The following is an 18,459-nucleotide window of genomic DNA, read 5'->3' as shown; positions in this document are numbered from 1 at the left end:
TTCCTAGCTATCATAATTTGTGCAGCTATCAATAAATTTGTGCGCAAGTGCTTACCTTTTCTCCAAACTGAAAAGTGCCAAATGTTGTAAACTTTCATTAAAAGAGAGTTGCTCCATCCCCTTGACCATTTTCGTTGCTCTTTTCTGAACCGTTTCCAGCTCCACAATACAGTGGAACTTTGGTTCTCAAATTTAATCCGTTTCAGGAGTCCGAAACGGTTCGAAAATCAAGGTGTGGCTTCCGATTGGCTGCAGGAGCTTCCTGCACTCAAGCGGAAGCCGTGTCAGACGTTTGGCTTCCGGAAAACGTTCGCAAACCAGGACACTGACTTCTGGGTTTGTGGCATTCGGGAACCAATTTGTTCGGGAGCCAGGCTGTTTGACTAACTACCAAGGTACCACTGTATCCCTTTTGAAGTGGGGTGAGGTGAGCAGAGCTGTATACAGTATTTCAAATGCAGTCCCACCATATATTTATATAGTGGAGTTATTATATTGGCACTTTTATTTTTAGTCCCTTTCCAAATGATCCCTAGCATGGATTAAATACTTCTGCAGCTGCAATAACAGAATGCAGTTCTAACAAGCTTTTCAGTTTCTCTGATGCAACGTTAAGCCCATTTTAGAATGTTATATTAACAGAAAGCTAATAAGCTAGCATGTGGCTTGTTGGTGTTTACACTGTTTATTAGAACTAATCCCCCCCCCCCATATCTGGTACTTTCAAACATGGTGGGAGAGGGAGGCAAAAAGCCTGCTCTCCCCCCTTCCTCCCATGACTGCCTCTTGAGGTAGCTCAGTCATATCGAAAGCTATATAGGCTGCCATGACACCTCCTTGGGACCCTCTGCCCCCAGACAGGAGTGATTTTTGGGTGTCCAAGGTAAATTATTAACAGGGAAGCCAAGATGACACCCAGCTAAGAGTTTAGTGCATGATCAGGGAGAAATAAGGATCCTAACCTCGTTGCTATTTACCCAAAGTTCAACAATGTAATCTTCAAGTAATATATTGGGGTGTGGAAATAAACATTGTTCTTTATCCCTTTGTTAAAAAAAAGCTGGTTAGAAATTCAGAAATCTTTTTAAAACTCATGCTTTGTTCTTGTCATTTCACTGTTAAACTCCACCATTCATTCTTCACTATGCTTGGTAGGGTTGCAGAAGAACACAAAGCTTCTTCTATCACATGTGGGCTCGTGAGGTAATCTTTAAATTCTTGGATTAGACGTATCAAGCAATCAACAAAAGAAGAGGCCAAACCATTTGCCCAGTTCCTAGGCCATCTCAACTGGGCATCTTCCCAGAAGAGCTAGAAGATCTGCTTTATACAGATCTTTATCACATTGGCTCATCCTTGCTGCACATTTGGAAATTTCTGAGGCACTGGAAAGGCATGGCACTTTACATTTATGCTATCAATGCTATCTAGGAGTCCTCCCTTCAAATGGAAAAACTGACTCACAAAGTACGCTCATCCAGAGATTTGGCCAACCATATCCTTTTTAAATGCAAAATGGCACACTTTCATTTATTCTGTAAATGGAGAACCTTCTGTTAGGTAGGCCTAAATCATTCTAGTCTGATCTTATGTAAAAACATACTACAGTAGTATGCTTTGAAGCTTACACACCTGGCAAACCTTGTATTTTCTAACCCTATAAACACTTTTTAAAGCTGTTCTCATTCACTCTTCTTTTATAATGTTGTTAAAATGGGGAGGGGGGAGGGACACCCCCACTATTAATAAAAACATATATTTGGGGGAAACTGGGATAGATCAGGGAGCACACAGCCCTCAAATAATTAAACCGAGTGAAAGTAAAACTTCATTAAGCAATCCGCTGTTGCTGCCAGAGCAGGATGCAGAGGTTGAGAAGGAGGCTGGAGAGTGCTTTCTACGTGGAAAAATAAGGGGGGGGGGGCTAACAAGGGCCCAATACTGGATCAGTACAGCATAAGAGTGCTGAGCCTCTGAGACCTGGGGCCTTCCAGATGTTGGACTCCTCTAATCTCTGGCTGTTGGCCATGCTAGCTGGGGCTGATGAGAGCTGTAGTCTAACAATTGAAGGGCCAAAAGTTTACCATCTTTGCTCTAAAAGCTGTGCTGCCTGGAGCTGATGGGAGTTGTAGCTCAAAACATCTGGTGGGCATCAGGTTGGCATTGGCTAATCTAAGAAGATGAACAGCATTTTTTATATATAAAGGATTTTCTTCTGGGAAGGGGATAGCCTTGACTCTTGTTTTTCTGGTGCCCTGTGTAAACACATCATTCCAAGCCAGTCTCCCACTCCCAGTTGACCAAATTTGGGGATGGTTGGGAAGAGTTGTTACACCCACAGCTCAGTGGGGCTCAGTGAGTGGCCATGGGGACACCAGGTGATATAGCATTCAATAGTAACAGCAGCAACAACAATGATCCACCTAATTTCTGTGATTGTTAAATTGTTTAAAACTGTTTTTAATATCGTGTTTCACTTGATGCAACCTGCCCCTTCACCTTAGGGTAAAGCTTGGGGGATGATAATCATCATCATCGGTGCTTTTTTCTGGGGGTCCTTAAGGGTACACAGTACCAGCACCTTTCCCCCCCAAATGTTAAAAATGTGGCACTTTCTGTAACAATTTCATGGTGAGTACCGGCACCTTTTTTTCTTAAAAAAGCAATAATAATAATAACAATAACAACAACAACAATAATAATTTTGTTTTAAAACCATATAAACATAACCCAAAAGAGTATGATCTAAAATAATGATGGCAAGCAACTTACATGTTTCTTGAGCACTCATCATTAATTTATTGCCATGGTAAATTAACCCCAAACAGGTCCATTAAGTTGAACAAGTCAATGTAAACATCGGATATGAAGAAATGCAGGCTTCTTATTTTTTGCCAAACTACTAAGATCATCTCTTTCTCTAGGTTCTTAAGTACTGTGGTGGCTTAGCTCTATTTTTAAAAAGTGCTGGCATTGGAAATTTGTGCTCACGCCACCTTCACAAATCTTTTTCAAGCCGGTGATTAAAAATCCAACTTAACAATAACTAATGCTTTCAATGGCTGTGGCAATTGTTGGTAACCTTCAACACATTGATTTGTCTCCAGTTGGCCCCAAAGTTACAAAAGCTGTTCCTGCATTTCTTGTTTGTATCTATCGTCATACGATTACCCCAAAATTAAAGCATGCAGTACTTGAAACAACTTCAAAGGCTAAGCTTGTCCTTCTACTAGCTCAGCCTTTTTATTGGTTCATGTTTTCCATTTGGCTTCAACATCTTGTTCTTGCCGATGCCTTTCTAGAATTTCATTTATATATATTACAGCTCGGGTTGGTGAGACAAGCTAATTAATACCGGGATGGGAGGCTATGAATTGTAGCAATTGCATACCTTCTGCTTGGGGGTGGGAATTGGAGGCCGCCACAATTTTTTCCATTATGTATACATAGCGTACCATGCTGAACATGGCCAAATGTGCTTTGCGAAAATGTGCACCAAATTCATTTAATCAAAATACGTTTAAGTGGGATTGTTTACGCTGCTATCTATTGCCAGTTCTGTTAATCACTAAGCTCAAACATGTCAACGCAGAAGAAACATGAGATCCCCTATTTCTTAATTAGATTCTTTTCTAACGAAACAATAAAGTAGAAACAGGCCATTTTGCAATGAAAACACTGATGCCAAGTATAGTCTAAGCTTTAAAAAGCTTGATTCACTGGAGGTTTGTAAATTGGAACCTTGTCTAGATTTAGATAAGAGTTATCTAAATCTTAAAACCGAACCATGGCACCGGGGGTGCTTTCAGACTGTCTCACTTTTGCACATCCAGGTACATGCTGTATGCACAATAAGAGTGCATCTTCATAATCTACCACAAAGTGGGCAGCCTGCAATAAATGGGAACAGCTAAATAGTGCTTTTGTGCAATTGCTTCAAGGGGGGGAGGGAGAAGAAAATGAGCTTTATGCGGTTAAAAAAAATAAGAGGATAACAACCATATGATGGCTGTATCGTATAACCTCTGCACAAATGTTGTGTAAACAAATCAGGAGGTTTGCGCAATATACTATTAATCTAGAAGTGACCCAAAAATGTTGTGGATATAGCACACAGGTTTAGTAATAGAAACAATTAACTGGTATCACTGGAAAATAAGAAGAATCACACAAATGTGAGATGGCAGATTTGTAGTGTGCTGTTACTAGAACTGTATTAAAAGGTAAAGGTAAAGGTACCCCTGCCCGTACGGGCCAGTCTTGACAGACTCTGGGGTTGTGCGCCCATCTCACTCAAGAGGCCAGGGGCCAGCGCTGTCCGGAGACACTTCCGGGTCACGTGGCCAGCGTGACGAAGCTGCATCTGGCAAACCAGCGCAGCACACGGAAACGCCGTTTACCTTCCCGCTAGTAAGCGGTCCCTATTTATCTACTTGCACCCGGGGGTGCTTTCGAACTGCTAGGTTGGCAGGCGCTGGGACCGAGCAGCGGGAGCGCACCCCGCTGCAAGGATTCGAACCGCCAACCTTTCGATCGGCAAGCCCTAGGCGCTGAGGCTTTTACCCACAGCGCCACCCGCGTCATTACTGCATAGTATTTGTGGTGTTGAATCAACAAATCTTAACAGATATGTCTCTAACTTTGATACAATTTTGATAATTTTATTTAATGGCCACTTTAACATCCCAGATTCATAATGGTGGTACTGTATACTGTCTTGGGCCTGACATCTGTTGGTCCTAAAGCAAGAGTTGGCCTCAAACAGTAAGAAGAAATCTGATTTTGATTGTGACACATTCACAGCTAGATTTATTTTTCAATTTAATATGAAGCAGTGGCTATTATAACAAACATGATGGAAGAGTTGCTAGCCCAAGTCTTTCTGGGTCCGTGTGTGTGGCTATTACCCAGAAGGCTGGGGGTTGGAATAGATGAGCCCGGGGAATCCCTTCCACCGCCGCAATTCTACGAGTCTGTGATTATTATTATTATTTATTTCATTTCTATGCCTTAAATTTTTTTTTGTTTTTTTTAAAAAAATCTCAACCTGGTTTACAACACATTAAAACATCAAATAAAACAACCCAGAACAAAACATTACTGAAGGAAGTCAAATATAAACACGCAGAATCAGACTGCGGGAGGAGAAACCTCCGCGCGTTCCGCGCCCTATTAAATTTGACCCGAGCTCCTTCCCGTAGCCGTCGATCGCAACGCGCGTGCGCAGGCGGGAGCTGCGGTTCGGAAGGTGAACGAGGAAGGACAGCGCAGGATACTTGCGTCTGCGAGGAGGACCTTGCGGTTCCAGAGCTTTCTGTGAGACGTGAGTGCTTTGCAGGGGGTTGGTTGGAGGGCCCGCCCGTGCCTGTTCCCTCAGCCCTCCCCTCCCTCCCCCTCCGGCGCGTTCCTGGTGCGACCGTTGGGCCGTGGGGGAGGGGGGGCGGAGGACTCGGCTGGCTTGGATTCGGAGGAGGGGAAGAGACGAAGAAGCGCCTGAGGGGGAGGCCTGGGCCTTGGTCCTTGGCTCCCCTGCGGCCAGGCCCGTCTCCTCTCTCCTGTGGCCCTGGGAGGGGCCCGTCTCGTCGCAATGGCGCTAACGGGAGGTGCTTGTGAGGGCAGCTGCGCCCACCCCGCCCGCCACTGGGCACGGAAGCCGCCCCTGGCCCGGGCAGGAGTTGTTCGGCGCCCTCCCACTTCCTTGCAAAGGACGTGCTGGAGTCGCGTCCGTGGTGAAACTGCTCGAAATTAGGCAGGCTCCTCAGGTGCACGGAAGGCGAGCTGCTTGGCTACCAGACGCCCAGGCGGGGCAGAGCCTCTTAAGGCCTTCGGGGACTTAATTCCTCGCCTGAACAGGCGCGCGCACACTTGCGCTTAGGGGGCCCAAGGCGAGAAATGGGCTCCTCGTCGCTTTTGTTCCCCTCTCCATACATGGTTGCAGCATGTGTGTGCATGGAGAGACAATGGTACATTTTTAAAAACAAAGAGGAGGCTGCAGGCCTTCATGGTGTGTGTGCATGTATATATATATATGTACAGGGGTACCTTGGGTTACATATGCTTCAGGTTACATACACTTTAGGTTACAGACTCCACTAACCCAGAAATATTACCTCGGGTTAAGAACTTTGCTTCAGGATGAGAACAGAAATCGTGCTGTGGCAGCAGGAGGCCCCATTAGCTAAAGTGGTGCTTCAGGTTAAGAACAGTTTCAGGTTAAGAATGGACCTCCAGAATGAATTAAGCATACTTAACCCTAGGTACCACTGTATATGTATGTATCACGCCGTCACAATTCTTGTAGCCTAGGATAACGCTGAAAGCTGTAGGAGTAAATTCTTAGTTGTTGTCTCCTGGAACATGGGCACTTGCGGTCGCAAATCCCTTTAACAAAATTGTGAATGGAAAATAATTGTGTTGAGCTGTGCTGGTTCTCAAAAGCATGAAACTAAACTTTGAGTAGCTAAGTGGTAGTTTGTCAGGGCCCTCCGTTTTTTTAGGCTTGTGCGTAAAACTGAGTATATCTATATAAATTGTCCATACAGTGTGGTAGATAGGATCGGGAGACTTGATTTTAGTACTATCCTGAGCCACAAAGTTTACTGGGTGACCTTGGGCCCAGTCTTTTTAAGTTAGCCCAACTTATTTCCTAGAGTGAATATTGAGGATAAAGAGGAGTGGGACCATGTATACCACATTGAATGAAACAGGAAGAGCAGGTTAAAATTGTACTTAAGAGCCTGCTGGATCAGGCCACTGGCCTATTTCAGTATCCCATTCTCAGTGTCACCAACATTATGCCTATGAGAAGCACTCTCATCCTGCAGTTTCCTGAGAGCCCTTACCTTTATGAACTTCCCTAATCCTTATTTAAATCCATCCAAGTTGATGGCCATCACTACCTCCTGTGGGAGCGAATTGCACAGTTTCACTGTGTGCTGTGTGAAGTACTTCCCTTTATCTGCCCTGAATCCTCCATTCATCCTCATTGAATATGCATGATTTTTTGTGTTATATGAGAGAGAAACCTTTCTCTATCCACAGTTTTCATTAGTCATACCACCTCTCGTGCACATTTTCTCTAAACTAAAAAGCCACCAAGGCTGCAACTACTTTCAGGTTCTCAGGTTGATGCTATCCAGACCTGGTTATTAGTCAGTTTTTGTATTATTATTAGGCCTAGAACTTCATCCCTCATCACTACTATATGCCTCGGTTCCTCATACTTCCTTCCTGCAAAAGTTACCTGAGGAACAGAGATCTGCCCTATATCTTCTGCTGTGAAGACATTCCACTTCTCTGCACTCTCATCCTCCTTTAGCATACCTTTGGCTCAGTTGTCATGCAAGGTACCAACTGCCTCTCTAGCCACCCTTCTGCTACAGTCATATTTAAGTAATTTTAACTTTCAAGCATGTTGAAGTGGTATGAGCTTGATTCTGCCTTTCAACTTCCTTTTTACCACACCTCTCATTTTTGGGAAGTTTCCTCTGCTGAAGTCTGATGTGGCCATGTTGGATTTTCTTGGCCATGTCCATGTATATTTAATTTAATGGTACTATGGCCACTGCTCCCAATTGGTTGGACAACAGTTACATCTTGCACCAGGTCCTGGGTGCCACTTAAGATGAAGTCAAGGATTGGTCAGTTCCATGACCAACTCTTCTAGGGCACAATTGTGTAATGTAATTATATGATCATGTGATAGTTAGTATGCAGTTATATGTGAGGGCGTCGGATACATCAGATCTATTCCTCTGATGTCAGAAGTTGGAGTTTGCTCCCAGCCACCTTTGGCTCTTCCAAAGTCCTGGCCCAACTATTGTCAAAGCTGTGACATCAGAAGAGCTAAAAATGGGGCATTCCAGCAAGTGGCTTCAATCTGCAGCCCAGCGAGAAACATAGAGATGCTTTTGAGTGTGACTAAATCTCTCCCTCTGCTTTCCCTACCACTGTTTTTAATGGGAGTGGAAACTTAAGCGTAAAAGGAAAAAAGTTAAAACAGAAAATGGACCATTCTCCCACCCTGCCAGCATAAGCCTGGCAGGGCATAGGGTAAAGGTTTTCAATGGTTTTTTCCATTGAAAAATGTTTTGTTGGCACCATTGTTATCAAATGCAAAGACCTGCAGATGATCCAGCTTGATATCTCTGGCATGGAGGAGTCTTTAAACATAGCTAGCTTCATTGAGGTAAGCTGATCTGTAGTAGCTGAAAGAACTTGGCAAAAACCTGATCGTGTTTTACATGGGTTCTTGTTGGAGGCTGGGTTGGTGCTCAGTTACCAAAGACCAATGGGGCATGTCTAAGTTCTTTCAACCATTGAGAATCTTATTTATTGGGCAAAAATGTGTGGATAAAAATAAGTAGATATTATGTGAATTAGAGGTGTTGGAAGAGGTTTTGTTTGCTTACTTAAATGTAAAGCTCATCAGGTTCCATATTTACGGATATAGCCCACTGGATAGTTTTGTATCTGATTGGCTGAAGCCAAACTCACCTGTAGTCTGTCATTGGCTAAGCTGCTGTGATGCTATGAAATGTTTGCAAACATTCCTTTCATCTACTCAGAGGAAAGCTATTATCAGTGGAATATTGATCCACTGTGAACCATGAGTGAGTCAAGTAGAAAAGTCAAGACTGGCAAAAGAAACTTGCATGGGCCCCAAAAGTAGGAGAGGAAAGAGCTCTTTGTTAGCATCCAAGACATTAGGTTTACATTATTCAGAGTTGGCCGCTCTGAGGTGTGACTGCTCCTCACGTTGGCGCATCACTCCTAGCAGTGTTAGAAACTGCCTACACGGCTTGTGGAACCTGGGTTACAGGTGCAAAAACAATGGCTAATCACCCTTCCCCTCAATGCAACAGCACTTTCTATTTATTTTTTCATAGAGAATTTATTTGGTCTTTTTTTGTAATTTGTGGTGTTTGGAGGGTTATAACCAGCCACAGCAAAACAAGTCACACAGAGGTTAACAGTGAGACTTAAGTTTAGACATGTATAGGACAGTAACATAGTGTGGGAATTTGAACCCAGCTCTCCCAGGTCCTGGTCCTACAGACAATCTACTATACACACTTGCTCTCACTGGGTTGAAACTCTATTTTTCAGTTTGCAAAGCCACAGTTTCTGTGATAGATGGAGCTACCAGTGAGGGACATTTTCTCCATTCGTGCTCATGTAATGTGATTAATTTCAAAGTTCTAATGTTTTAATTTCTGTAAAGCACTTCCCTGTAAATGGTACAGGAGCACTCATGCAAATCTTTAAAAAGTAGGTGATGCTCCACTCTTTCAAGACCATTAGTTTCTTTGTTGGTTTGCCCCCATCCCAAATTACCATTGCAGCTGTAGTGTATGAACTGAGTGTGCATGAGAGGAAGTCTGTGGGAAATGTTTGCACTTAAAAAGAAAAAAAGAGATAACCGTTCCATATTGATAACTAGGATTTACTGGCATCACTTGCACTTAAAAGTTCATACAAATGGACCCCACTTCCGTTTCTAAAAGATTCTAATTTATAGAATTTGCACCAATTTATCTGTTTTTCTGTGACCAGAGGCAAAACCGCTGGATCTCTCCTGCTGCTCCTCCCCCCAATTGCTTATCTGTTTGTTTGCAAACCACAACCTTTTAGCACATCAAAAGGCTTCCTGGGGATCAGGCAGAAAGGGAAAACTGATGCTGTGGTTCTCCCGCACAGCCGGTCATAAACTATGTGACTGGAAATCTAAACTTGGTCACTAGGTGGTGCTCCTGTGTCACAGAAAACAGCTGGCGAGTGGTTAATTTCGAGTGCTGCTCTCAGGTGTTATGTTTCCATATGACACAGCATGTACAATATTGTAAGAAAATGTGTCCAGAATTAGGATACTGAAGGCACCTTTAGCAACAGAGCATAAAATACAGTTGTACCTTGGAAGTCAAACGAAATCTGTTCTGGAAGTCTGTTCAACTTCCAAAATGTTTGGAAACCAAAGCGTTGGTTCTGATTGACTCCAGGAAGCTCCTGTAGTCAATTGGAAGCTGTGGAAGCCCCGTCAGACGTTCAGCTTCCAAAAATAATTCACAAACCGGAACAGTCACTTCCGGGTTTGCAGCGTTTGGGAGCCAAAATGTTCAAGAACTAAGCTGTTTGAAAGCCAAGGTATGTGTAATGTCTTTGAGGGGTGGAACCAGATGCAAAATGATGGTTAAACAGGGCAGACACGGTAACTTTTTGTCCTCTATGAACCATAACTGGGATAGCTTGTATATAGCCAGCTCCATCAGGCCTCCTCCCTCAACTCTCATTTGGAAGCAGCTATTCTATTAGAGGGAGAGATGGGAAGCAGAGCACTCCCATAAGCTCTGCTGTGATTGGCCAGCTCTGTTAGGCTGCCTCTCTCAACTGTTACTTACGTGGGAAGGCACTCCATCAGACTGCCTCTGGGGGAGAGATAGGAAGCGCAGTTTGTTCCATCAGTTTGGTCAAAAGCTTAGCTCCATCAGGCACCTCCTACCCGAATGGAGCCTAGTGGTCACTATAACAACAAATGTTTAATAATTGGTGCCTGAATTTGAGTTCCTTCTGTCACTGTCCCTTTCCCCTTGTATATTGTGTTTTTTTACATTGCAAGCCTGTGGTCATGGAGTGTCTTATTTTAACTGACTGTATGTAAGCCACTCTGGGAGTCTTTTTGGCTGAAAAGGGTTATAAATCCTATAAATAAATAAAAAAGGCTGCTTAATCGCCCTTGGTCTTCCACCTGCTCCACACACCCATTTGTTCCTATTGTGTGGGCAAATGATGCCTTGCATCCAAAAGTGTAAGGCTAAAATTAAGTCTACAAGTAAGACATATTATTGAAGTGATAAAGGTTGTAGAGCTTCTATGCATGCCTCATTAGATATTTATTGAAAATCTAAGAAACAGGAATTTCTGAGTAATTTGGGGAGCTATATAAGTGACTTCCTTGCCTATGAAGCTTGGCTCAGCTGCATAGGGTTTAGAGATTTGAATAACCACATCTTTGTTGCTGCTTCTTTTCACTGTTGGTCGTAGAGATGCTTTTGTGACAGCACGCCCTTGCTAAATTTTCTTTGATTTGCCTTTTTTAGGAGAAAACATCACCATGTCTGCTGCTTTGCTACCCAAGCCCCAGATGAGAGGCCTCCTGGCCAGTCGTCTAAGAAAACACATTGTAGTGGCTTTCCTTTTTTCGATTGGATGTGCAGCTGGATACAAGGTCAGAATGTGGTGCATTAAGAAGTTAGTTTGTGAGTTAATTCTTTTATTAAGACTGTCTTAGTGAGAGGATGCAACTTTTTCCAGTAATAACTTGCTTGTGAGTTAGTTCTTTTATTAAGACTGTCTTAGTGAGAGGATGCAACTTTTTCCAGTAATAACTTGCTTGTGAGTTAGTTCTTTTATTAAGACTGTCTTAGTGAGAGGATGCAACTTTTTCTAGTAATAATTTGCGGTCTTATCTCTTTCTCTTTAGTTTGGTGTGGCTGAACCAAGGAAAAGAGCATATGCTGAGTTCTATAAAACCTATGATGCCATGAAGGAGTTTGAGGCCATGAGAAAAGCTGGGGTGTTTGAAAGTGCACCACCCAAATGATCATGAGTAGGTGTCTGAAAACTTTCCGTTGTCTAACCTTGGCAGAAGAATATTACTTTTTGACTAGGTATGGTGGATGTTTTGTCTTAGCTCTGTATCCACCAGACCCATCTTATGTACTTATTATCAATTGATAGCCCTGCAATGTTCTACTTTTTAGCTTTTGTGTTTGATTGCATCTCTATTAAAGACTTATCTGAACCTATTTATTTATAGAAACATTTATATATTGTCTTTTCAGTCCCCATGATGGGGCCTGCTATCTTTCCCTGTCCCTTGGCCTAGCCCCCTTACTTTTAAAAATATTTGACCTCTTTTTCTGGAATACCTATGCTGTATTGCTGCTTTTGCCTTCCTACCCACTTTTCAAAACCTGTTTTATTCAAAGCCCCCTAGTGGTAGAACTGTTAACCATGCCTGCAGTGAGGTGTTTATCTGCATATGTGTATTACACGTTTGTCTCTGTTCACATTGGTTTGTCCAACTTGGTCTGTAAACTCCTATCTATTACACAATACTGGTTTTCATGGGGCGTAAATATATAGGTGAAAGCATCCTGTTGCTCATTTTAGACAAAAACCTTTGCATAAGTGGCCTTGAGACTAAAAACAGATTCACTTTATAACTTGTTGTTTCTTCCTTTTCAGACTCTCATCTCCGGATACCTGACAACTGAACACCACTGTTTCAGTGAACTATTCCTTGTGATCCACTTTGGTGTTGATCATGCTGTAATGTTGATCATTAAATTAAGTACTTCAGTTAAGTGATGTTTGGACTTATTTCAAACTGGATAGCGAGGAGGTAGTAATATCTGTTCCAGAATGCTTATGTACTATTGTCCCCCCCCCCCTTATGTACTATTGTTGAGGTACTAGCTGCCAGTCATCATTTCAAGTTTTCTTAGAAAGCTTTTGGAGAATGATTGATGAATGAGAGGAAAAATCTGCTGGATTCTATGTTTGATTAATTACATCTTCCTTTCACTGAAACTGGGTAGGGAGATTGAGAACAAAAGCCTTCTATCTGGTTTATCCTGGTCTTTTGTTTATTAACACTTGTCTCTCTAAGGTGTGGGGAGTATGCGGCCTTCCAGATGTTGGACTTCAGCCAGCATCGTTGATAGGAAGATAGGAGCTGTAGTTCTGCAACTTTATAGGGCTGCAGGTCATTGTTGCTCTAAAGCAGTGGTGGCCAAACTTGGCCCTCCAGCTGTTTGGGGACTACAGTTCCCATCATCCCTGGCCACTGGTCCTGTTAGCTAGGGATAATGGGAGTTGTAGTCCAAAACCAGTGGAGGGTCAAGTTGGGCCACCACTGCTCTAAAGGAGCCAGGCAGGAAGAGAGGTCTAGGCTGGGCTGTGTTGGATGATTGCTAGGTCCATAATGGGCACACCTGCCTCTAAAAAAGCTGATTAAATACCCAATGGGTACTAGAACATGCTTCAGCAAAGATCAGTTAACAATTTGCCTTACAATAAGGGAGGATATATGTAGTTGTGTGATTAGTTGTGGATAAGGATGCACATTTGCAGACATAGCAGTATCTGTATTGTGCAGGCTTGACATCTGTTTTCACAGGCATGCCAGCCTTTATGTTCCCCCTAATATCTGTCTAGTTTGTACAACTAGCAGCCAACTTCTGTAATTGTATTTTCAGATATTCCCAGTAAGTCCTTAAAACATCTCATCGTGACTGGCTTAATGATCATTTAGCTTTCCTTAGGTCTTGCATTCTTGCTCGTTGCACACTCTTGAACTTTGTCCGCTAGTATCCTGTAGTGTTGCTTCCAGCGGTACACAGCTCTCCAGCTGATGTTTAATGGAACAGTGTGTGAGTGAGTTTGTCCATTAGAGGTCTTCCAAATACTGATGTAAAAATGCCAGTAAAAATGTATTCCCTAATTTAAGGCAAGAGTCTAGTGCCTGGAAAGTCTGAAAGTCCCTTGTTACTGCAACTTTGTGTTTTGAATCAACGAAGAAGTTACTAAGTAGCTTACTAGAGTGAATGGTTTTGGAGAATGTGTATATATACAAAGTGTTGATGTTAATGGTCCATTTGAAGTAGATGTTTTGCTATCGGGGTTTGAATTTACAAGCTTGAAAATACAATACAGATGGCTTAATTTGGCATCCTGCTTTATGTGAAGATTTTATAGCCAGCTCAAAAGATCACAAGCAGCAACCTTTTGATGGGTGATTGTGTTATTCATATAGATAAACTGCAGGACTAGGTTGAAACCATTAAAACTAATGAAACTCTATTCTAAAGAGTAGTTTTGCCATCAGTGAGAGCATATGAGGTACTACTTTAAATTGGTCTACAGAGGATGGGTTGGGACGCAGGTGGCGCTGTGGGTTAAAGCCTCAGCGCCTAGGGCTTGCCGATCGAAAGGTCGGCGGTTCGAATCCCTGCGGCGGGGTGCGCTCCCGCTGCTCGGTCCCAGCACCTGCCAACCTAGCAGTTCGAAAGCACCTCCAGGTGCAAGTAGATAAATAGGGACCGCTTACCAGCGGGAAGGTAAACGGCGTTTCCGTGTGCGGCTCTGGCTCGCCAGAGCAGCGATGTCACGCTGGCCACGTGACCCGGAAGTGTCTCCGGACAGCGCTGGCCCCTGGCCTCTTAAGTGAGATGGGCGCACAACCCCAGAGTCTGTCAAGACTGGCCCGTACGGGCAGGGGTACCTTTACCTTTACCTTTACAGAGGATGGACCAAAATGCTTGCAGAACTATGGGGATTAATTTGTCGCTTCACTGAACATTTGGGGCAGCGTAGATAGATTTTGGAAAATGCCTTTAAAAGTTGTGTTTTGCTTCAGGGTTGTGCAGGGACCATGGAAAGGCACTATTCATTTAAAGCAGCTTCTTGATATAAGTAGTGTAGCTGCAGCAAAATTATGCTGTCATCATAAGCAAGGACTGCGTGTGTCAGTGAGCCAGCTAGCAGTAAGTCACTGTTAGTGAAGTTAACTCTTTATTAGAAGAAATAAGGCCTGCTCAGGCGCACCAGGCTTAATGAGCACAGCACCCTTCTCAGTAGGTCTTGCCTCTATGAGGCAGTTGTACAGACTTAAAGTCCACAGCTGACTTAAGTCTCCTCCTCTCCCAGGTTTCTGGTCCTGGGAGCCTAGTGGGGAGGGGAGCTTGTTGCAGCAGGAGGGGGAGACAGTATGGCTTATCTCTGCCTCTCCTTTATCCTGATTCTGTTTCTAGACTTCTCTCTGCCACAGCCTCTGCCTGCTCACTAAACTCTGTTACCTTTTCAGCTTCTGACACTGCCTCCCAGCAGTCTTCCTTGAGAGGTTGCCCTGTTCGTGCCTCCCACCATTCCTTTGTGTCTGCAGGAATTGGGCGACAGCAGGGAAGGTGTTTTTGGAGAAAGGTGCTAAAATGATATTTGAATAGTTCAGTTCACTCAAAGATGAGTCGTAAAGAGTCCTGTAAACCAATATGGTGGCTTGCCTGCCTGCCTGAGCTATCTGTGTGTGGGTCACAAAAATTGTTTTCCTTGAATAAATTTGTTCTAATATATGCAGTCAGCATGCAACACCGGCAATATAACTCTTTATTTCCCATAAAAGATTCAAGAATAAAATGTATACATTTTCAAAGGTAAACAATGACCAGTTTGACAAGTCAACATATGAGATGTTAACAATGGCTGTGTTCACTTCACACTCATCGTGATCAATAAATAAGAAAAATGGCTTCCAGAAGTAACTCATAGCAAAGTGGGTTACAAGAGAAGCATTTAAATCAAAATGTTCTTGTAGTTTGTACCAAGAATGCAAAGGAGATGTCAACAACAACAAAAATAGATCATTATTACAGTAATGACTTGGTTTCATTTCAGTTCCTGTCTTGGGCATAGTTTTGAAGTATAGGAAGAATCTCCACAGAATAATGTTGAGTTCTTGCCCTGAGAGGTTGAGCCAGGAGTATCATTTGGAACAAAAGTTTTGAAGCAGAAACAGATAATAGCTAAGAACCCACATTAAATAGATTTTCTCAAACCTAAGACTGCTGATCCCATTGCAATCCAGAAATATAATAGCTCTTATGGCAACAGTGATTTTTCTAAAATAAAAGAGGAAAACAGAATTTGAATCGCCTATAACAAAACTCATTCAAAACACTAAAATCCTAAATGGGCAAGGAGAACTCCACAGACAATCAAATGGGAGCTCCTTTAAGGGTGTGAGAGGTCATCAAATCAGGCTAAATGTAAATGTAAATGTAAATGTAAATGTGATGTGACTCATAGCCCCAATATGGGATTGAGTCCCATCAGTCATAATTTTATTTGTTCTCTATGCAGTGGTTTAGATAAGGCTTCAAGTACTCAGTAACATATTTGTCTTTGTATTGGAAGGGGTGGGAAATGTGACTTCTCAAACACAATAGGGGCAACATTAGGAGCAGAACCCCAAACTACTGGAATTTAGTTTTATGGTTTAACAAGTCCTTCCCAATTAAAGTGAGTTTTTCAGTGTAGAAAGTGGTGACAAAGAATTATCTATTTGCTTCCAGATCAGTTCCAGATCAGTTCCTAGATCGTTTTAGTACAAGATTCATCTATCTTCATTAAATCGTATCCACAGAGATAGAGTAAAACTAACATTTGCTAGTTTTAAATCTCCATTTCTTAACCTTTAAATATTGGATAGATAAGTTTTAGACCAAGAACAAAATATTCAAATTACATAAACTCTTTGAAGAGCACAGATATAGGCCTCAGGATTAGTTAATGCATACAATTAGCATTTAGGTTGAAATGTGTAACAAGACTGACAGAACAACCCTAAACAATATCCTTGGCAGTAAATCATACTACGTACAGTGGGACTGACCTCTGAGTAATGCAGCTTGGATTGGAGACTGAGTTTTGTCTAGTTTTTTTTTTTTGGTACACTTGACTGAACACCACTCCTAAAATTGATACGATGCATATTACTGGTCCCACAATAATAAGAGATGACGTACCTTGCATAATTATGTATTGCCCAACAATCCACAACATCATATACATTCAAAAGTCTGACTGGGGAATCTGACTAGGGAATAAGAGTACTACAGACAGGAAGTTTCAAAAATAAATTAATGCCGTAGTTACCATTTTGCTCTCCAAACTACACAAAGGCACTAGTTTATATTAAGGACTAAAGTCCTGCAGAATTTCAGTCAAATAAAGAAGGCTATTATAAGGTTAGAGCAGTGCTAAAACCCAGCTGTCACTAGTAACTTAAAACAGCCACTTCAGTGCTTTCAGTTGGAGTGGGAGGAAATGTTTTGCTATTGGATGGAAAACTTAGGGTAAAAGTTTCAGCCCTGAGCTAGTTTTTACAGCTGAGTTATAAACTCTGCTTATAATAGAAACTGGCAGACCCTAAAATAGGACACAGAGAACACGGATATTCTTTCTGGGACAAGAGCACTGCAACATGCAGAGTTTTGCTTACCCTTGCCTGTCTGATTTCCAGTTAAAAGAATGGACTGAATGTGTTCACTGTCATTCTATAGGGCTGCTACATTTCCCTTTACTAGACAGCTTAGCTTATAACAAGGTTTGCATCACTAATATTTCCTGAATTTTTGCCTCCTGCACAGAGATCGAGAATCAGCACATTTCATATAGGCTGGGCTAAAAATAAGAAAACTGTGGGTTTGTTTGTTTTTTAAGTGCTACTTTACTACACCAGCCCACAAAGTTTAAACACATGTGTTTGACACAATGTGAAATTAAAAGTTCACATTAGGCAACTGCATAGATGTTACTTTAAAAACTGAAAACAAGTCTTGCCACTGGGTGTTCTCAATTAAACCCCTTTCTCAAGGCTTTATTTTTTACCATAGTAAATTTACTGATGAATACTTGGGCAAAAACAGGGTCAACAAGGTACTGGTAAGTCTTAACTGTTGTAGGAATGGGTTCGGCAGCTACCACTTGTGCTGTGGTTTGCGCAGATAAGGTGCTGGGAACAAAGTGATAGGATGATTTTGTGATGTAGTCCAAAAGTCTGTTGTACTGCTGTTCAGACAATCTCTCTCTTACTCCATCTGCCTGAAATGAGAAAACGCAGATTTATTGAAATGTACAGCACTCATGCTGCAAATTTAAATAAAGGCTACAAATCGGTGTTTAGGAAGCTTTACCTCCAAATCAGAAGGGACTCTTTGCTGCTTGAGTTGCACCTTCAGCAGGTTGCTTTGTTCGCTGTCTTGTAGACATTCAATTTCTGTCACTGGAAATGCCTGTTGCTGTGTGTCTTCACTGACACTAACCACAAACAGCACCTCTGAGGTAAGCAGCAAACATCCTTCGTGTTCTTGGCCTGATCCACTCACAATTACCACATCCAAGGCCATGTGGGCCTCTGGCCTCCCTAGAGACTGAAGCATTTTCCTGTTAAAAGAATAATTCAAGATTAGGAACTTGTGCTCAAAATATACAGTCAATTGCATCGTTTCTCAGTGAGGCTGCCATTAAAAAATATATAAAAAGAATCGCAGCAAGCTGGAAGGATACTAAGCACCACAGTTTTTGCAAATCCCATTTCAGTTTTAAATCAAAAGGATGTCATGCTTATTTTGTAACATTATCAAAACTCCTTAATCATCTGCAGCAAAGCTGACCTAATCGATGCTCATAATTGCATTCTCTTTTTCCAATTCATTTCTTTTCCCTGTGGAGAATCCACCCCAAGAAGCTGGAACCAAACACAGAGCAGAAACCAGCAGCTATTTCTGGAAATGTGCAGAACTTGGGTCCACTGCAAAGGCAACTAAGTAAAAGCTTAGATAAACAAACACAGAGTAGCATCGGAGTTACAAAGCTCAAAGGAGATCAACCGCTTATCAT

The 18,459-nt window shown here is 42.3% G+C and overlaps 2 protein-coding genes and 1 long non-coding RNA gene across 10 annotated transcripts in view; 2 read left to right on the top strand and 1 right to left on the bottom strand.

Moving 5' to 3' along the window:
* Nucleotides 1–5,172: 5,172 nt before the first annotated feature.
* Nucleotides 5,173–12,365, top strand: COX6C (cytochrome c oxidase subunit 6C). 3 transcript variants are annotated; one of them, XM_079984873.1, is made up of 5 exons: nucleotides 5,206–5,323; nucleotides 7,175–7,346; nucleotides 11,097–11,224; nucleotides 11,480–11,605; nucleotides 12,247–12,365. In XM_079984873.1, the coding sequence occupies exons 2-4, from the start codon at nucleotides 7,340–7,342 to the stop codon at nucleotides 11,597–11,599; spliced, it is 255 nt and encodes an 84-aa protein (XP_079840999.1). In that variant the 5' UTR covers nucleotides 5,206–5,323; nucleotides 7,175–7,339; the 3' UTR covers nucleotides 11,600–11,605; nucleotides 12,247–12,365. The 3 variants fall into 3 exon arrangements, with proteins under 3 accessions (XP_079841001.1, XP_079841000.1, XP_079840999.1); XM_079984875.1 differs by lacking the exon at nucleotides 7,175–7,346 and having other exon boundaries at nucleotides 5,173–5,323; XM_079984874.1 differs by lacking the exon at nucleotides 7,175–7,346 and having other exon boundaries at nucleotides 5,203–5,316.
* Nucleotides 12,366–14,286: 1,921 nt separating this feature from the next.
* On the top strand, nucleotides 14,287–16,537 carry LOC307220735. Its single transcript, XR_013841065.1, has 2 exons — nucleotides 14,287–15,917; nucleotides 15,973–16,537. It is a non-coding gene; the product is annotated as an uncharacterized lncRNA (long non-coding RNA).
* VPS13B (vacuolar protein sorting 13 homolog B) overlaps nucleotides 15,152–18,459 on the bottom strand; it is a 398,969-nt gene continuing 395,661 nt past the window's right edge. For all 6 annotated transcript variants that reach the window (XM_079984696.1, XM_079984699.1, XM_079984695.1 and 3 more), the window contains exons 61-62: nucleotides 17,754–18,003; nucleotides 15,152–17,661 (exon numbers count right to left, since the gene is read on the bottom strand). In XM_079984696.1, the coding sequence (XP_079840822.1) occupies nucleotides 17,413–17,661; nucleotides 17,754–18,003 (499 nt within the window). In that variant the 3' untranslated portion in view covers nucleotides 15,152–17,412. The remainder of the gene's footprint in view (nucleotides 17,662–17,753; nucleotides 18,004–18,459) is intronic.

Source organism: Podarcis cretensis, assembly GCF_951804945.1.
Source record: "Podarcis cretensis genome assembly, chromosome: 7".
Lineage (NCBI taxonomy): Eukaryota > Metazoa > Chordata > Lepidosauria > Squamata > Lacertidae > Podarcis > Podarcis cretensis.
The sequence above is the reverse complement of the archived record's forward strand: the minus strand, read 5'-3'. Positions and strand labels throughout refer to the sequence as shown.

What these genes read in the sequence shown, in the direction of transcription:
- COX6C (XM_079984873.1), top strand. An exon ending in GATGTGCAGCTGGATACAAG is followed by an intron (nt 11,225 to 11,479) that starts GTCAGAATGTGG and finishes CTTTCTCTTTAG; the next exon opens with TTTGGTGTGGCTGAACCAAG.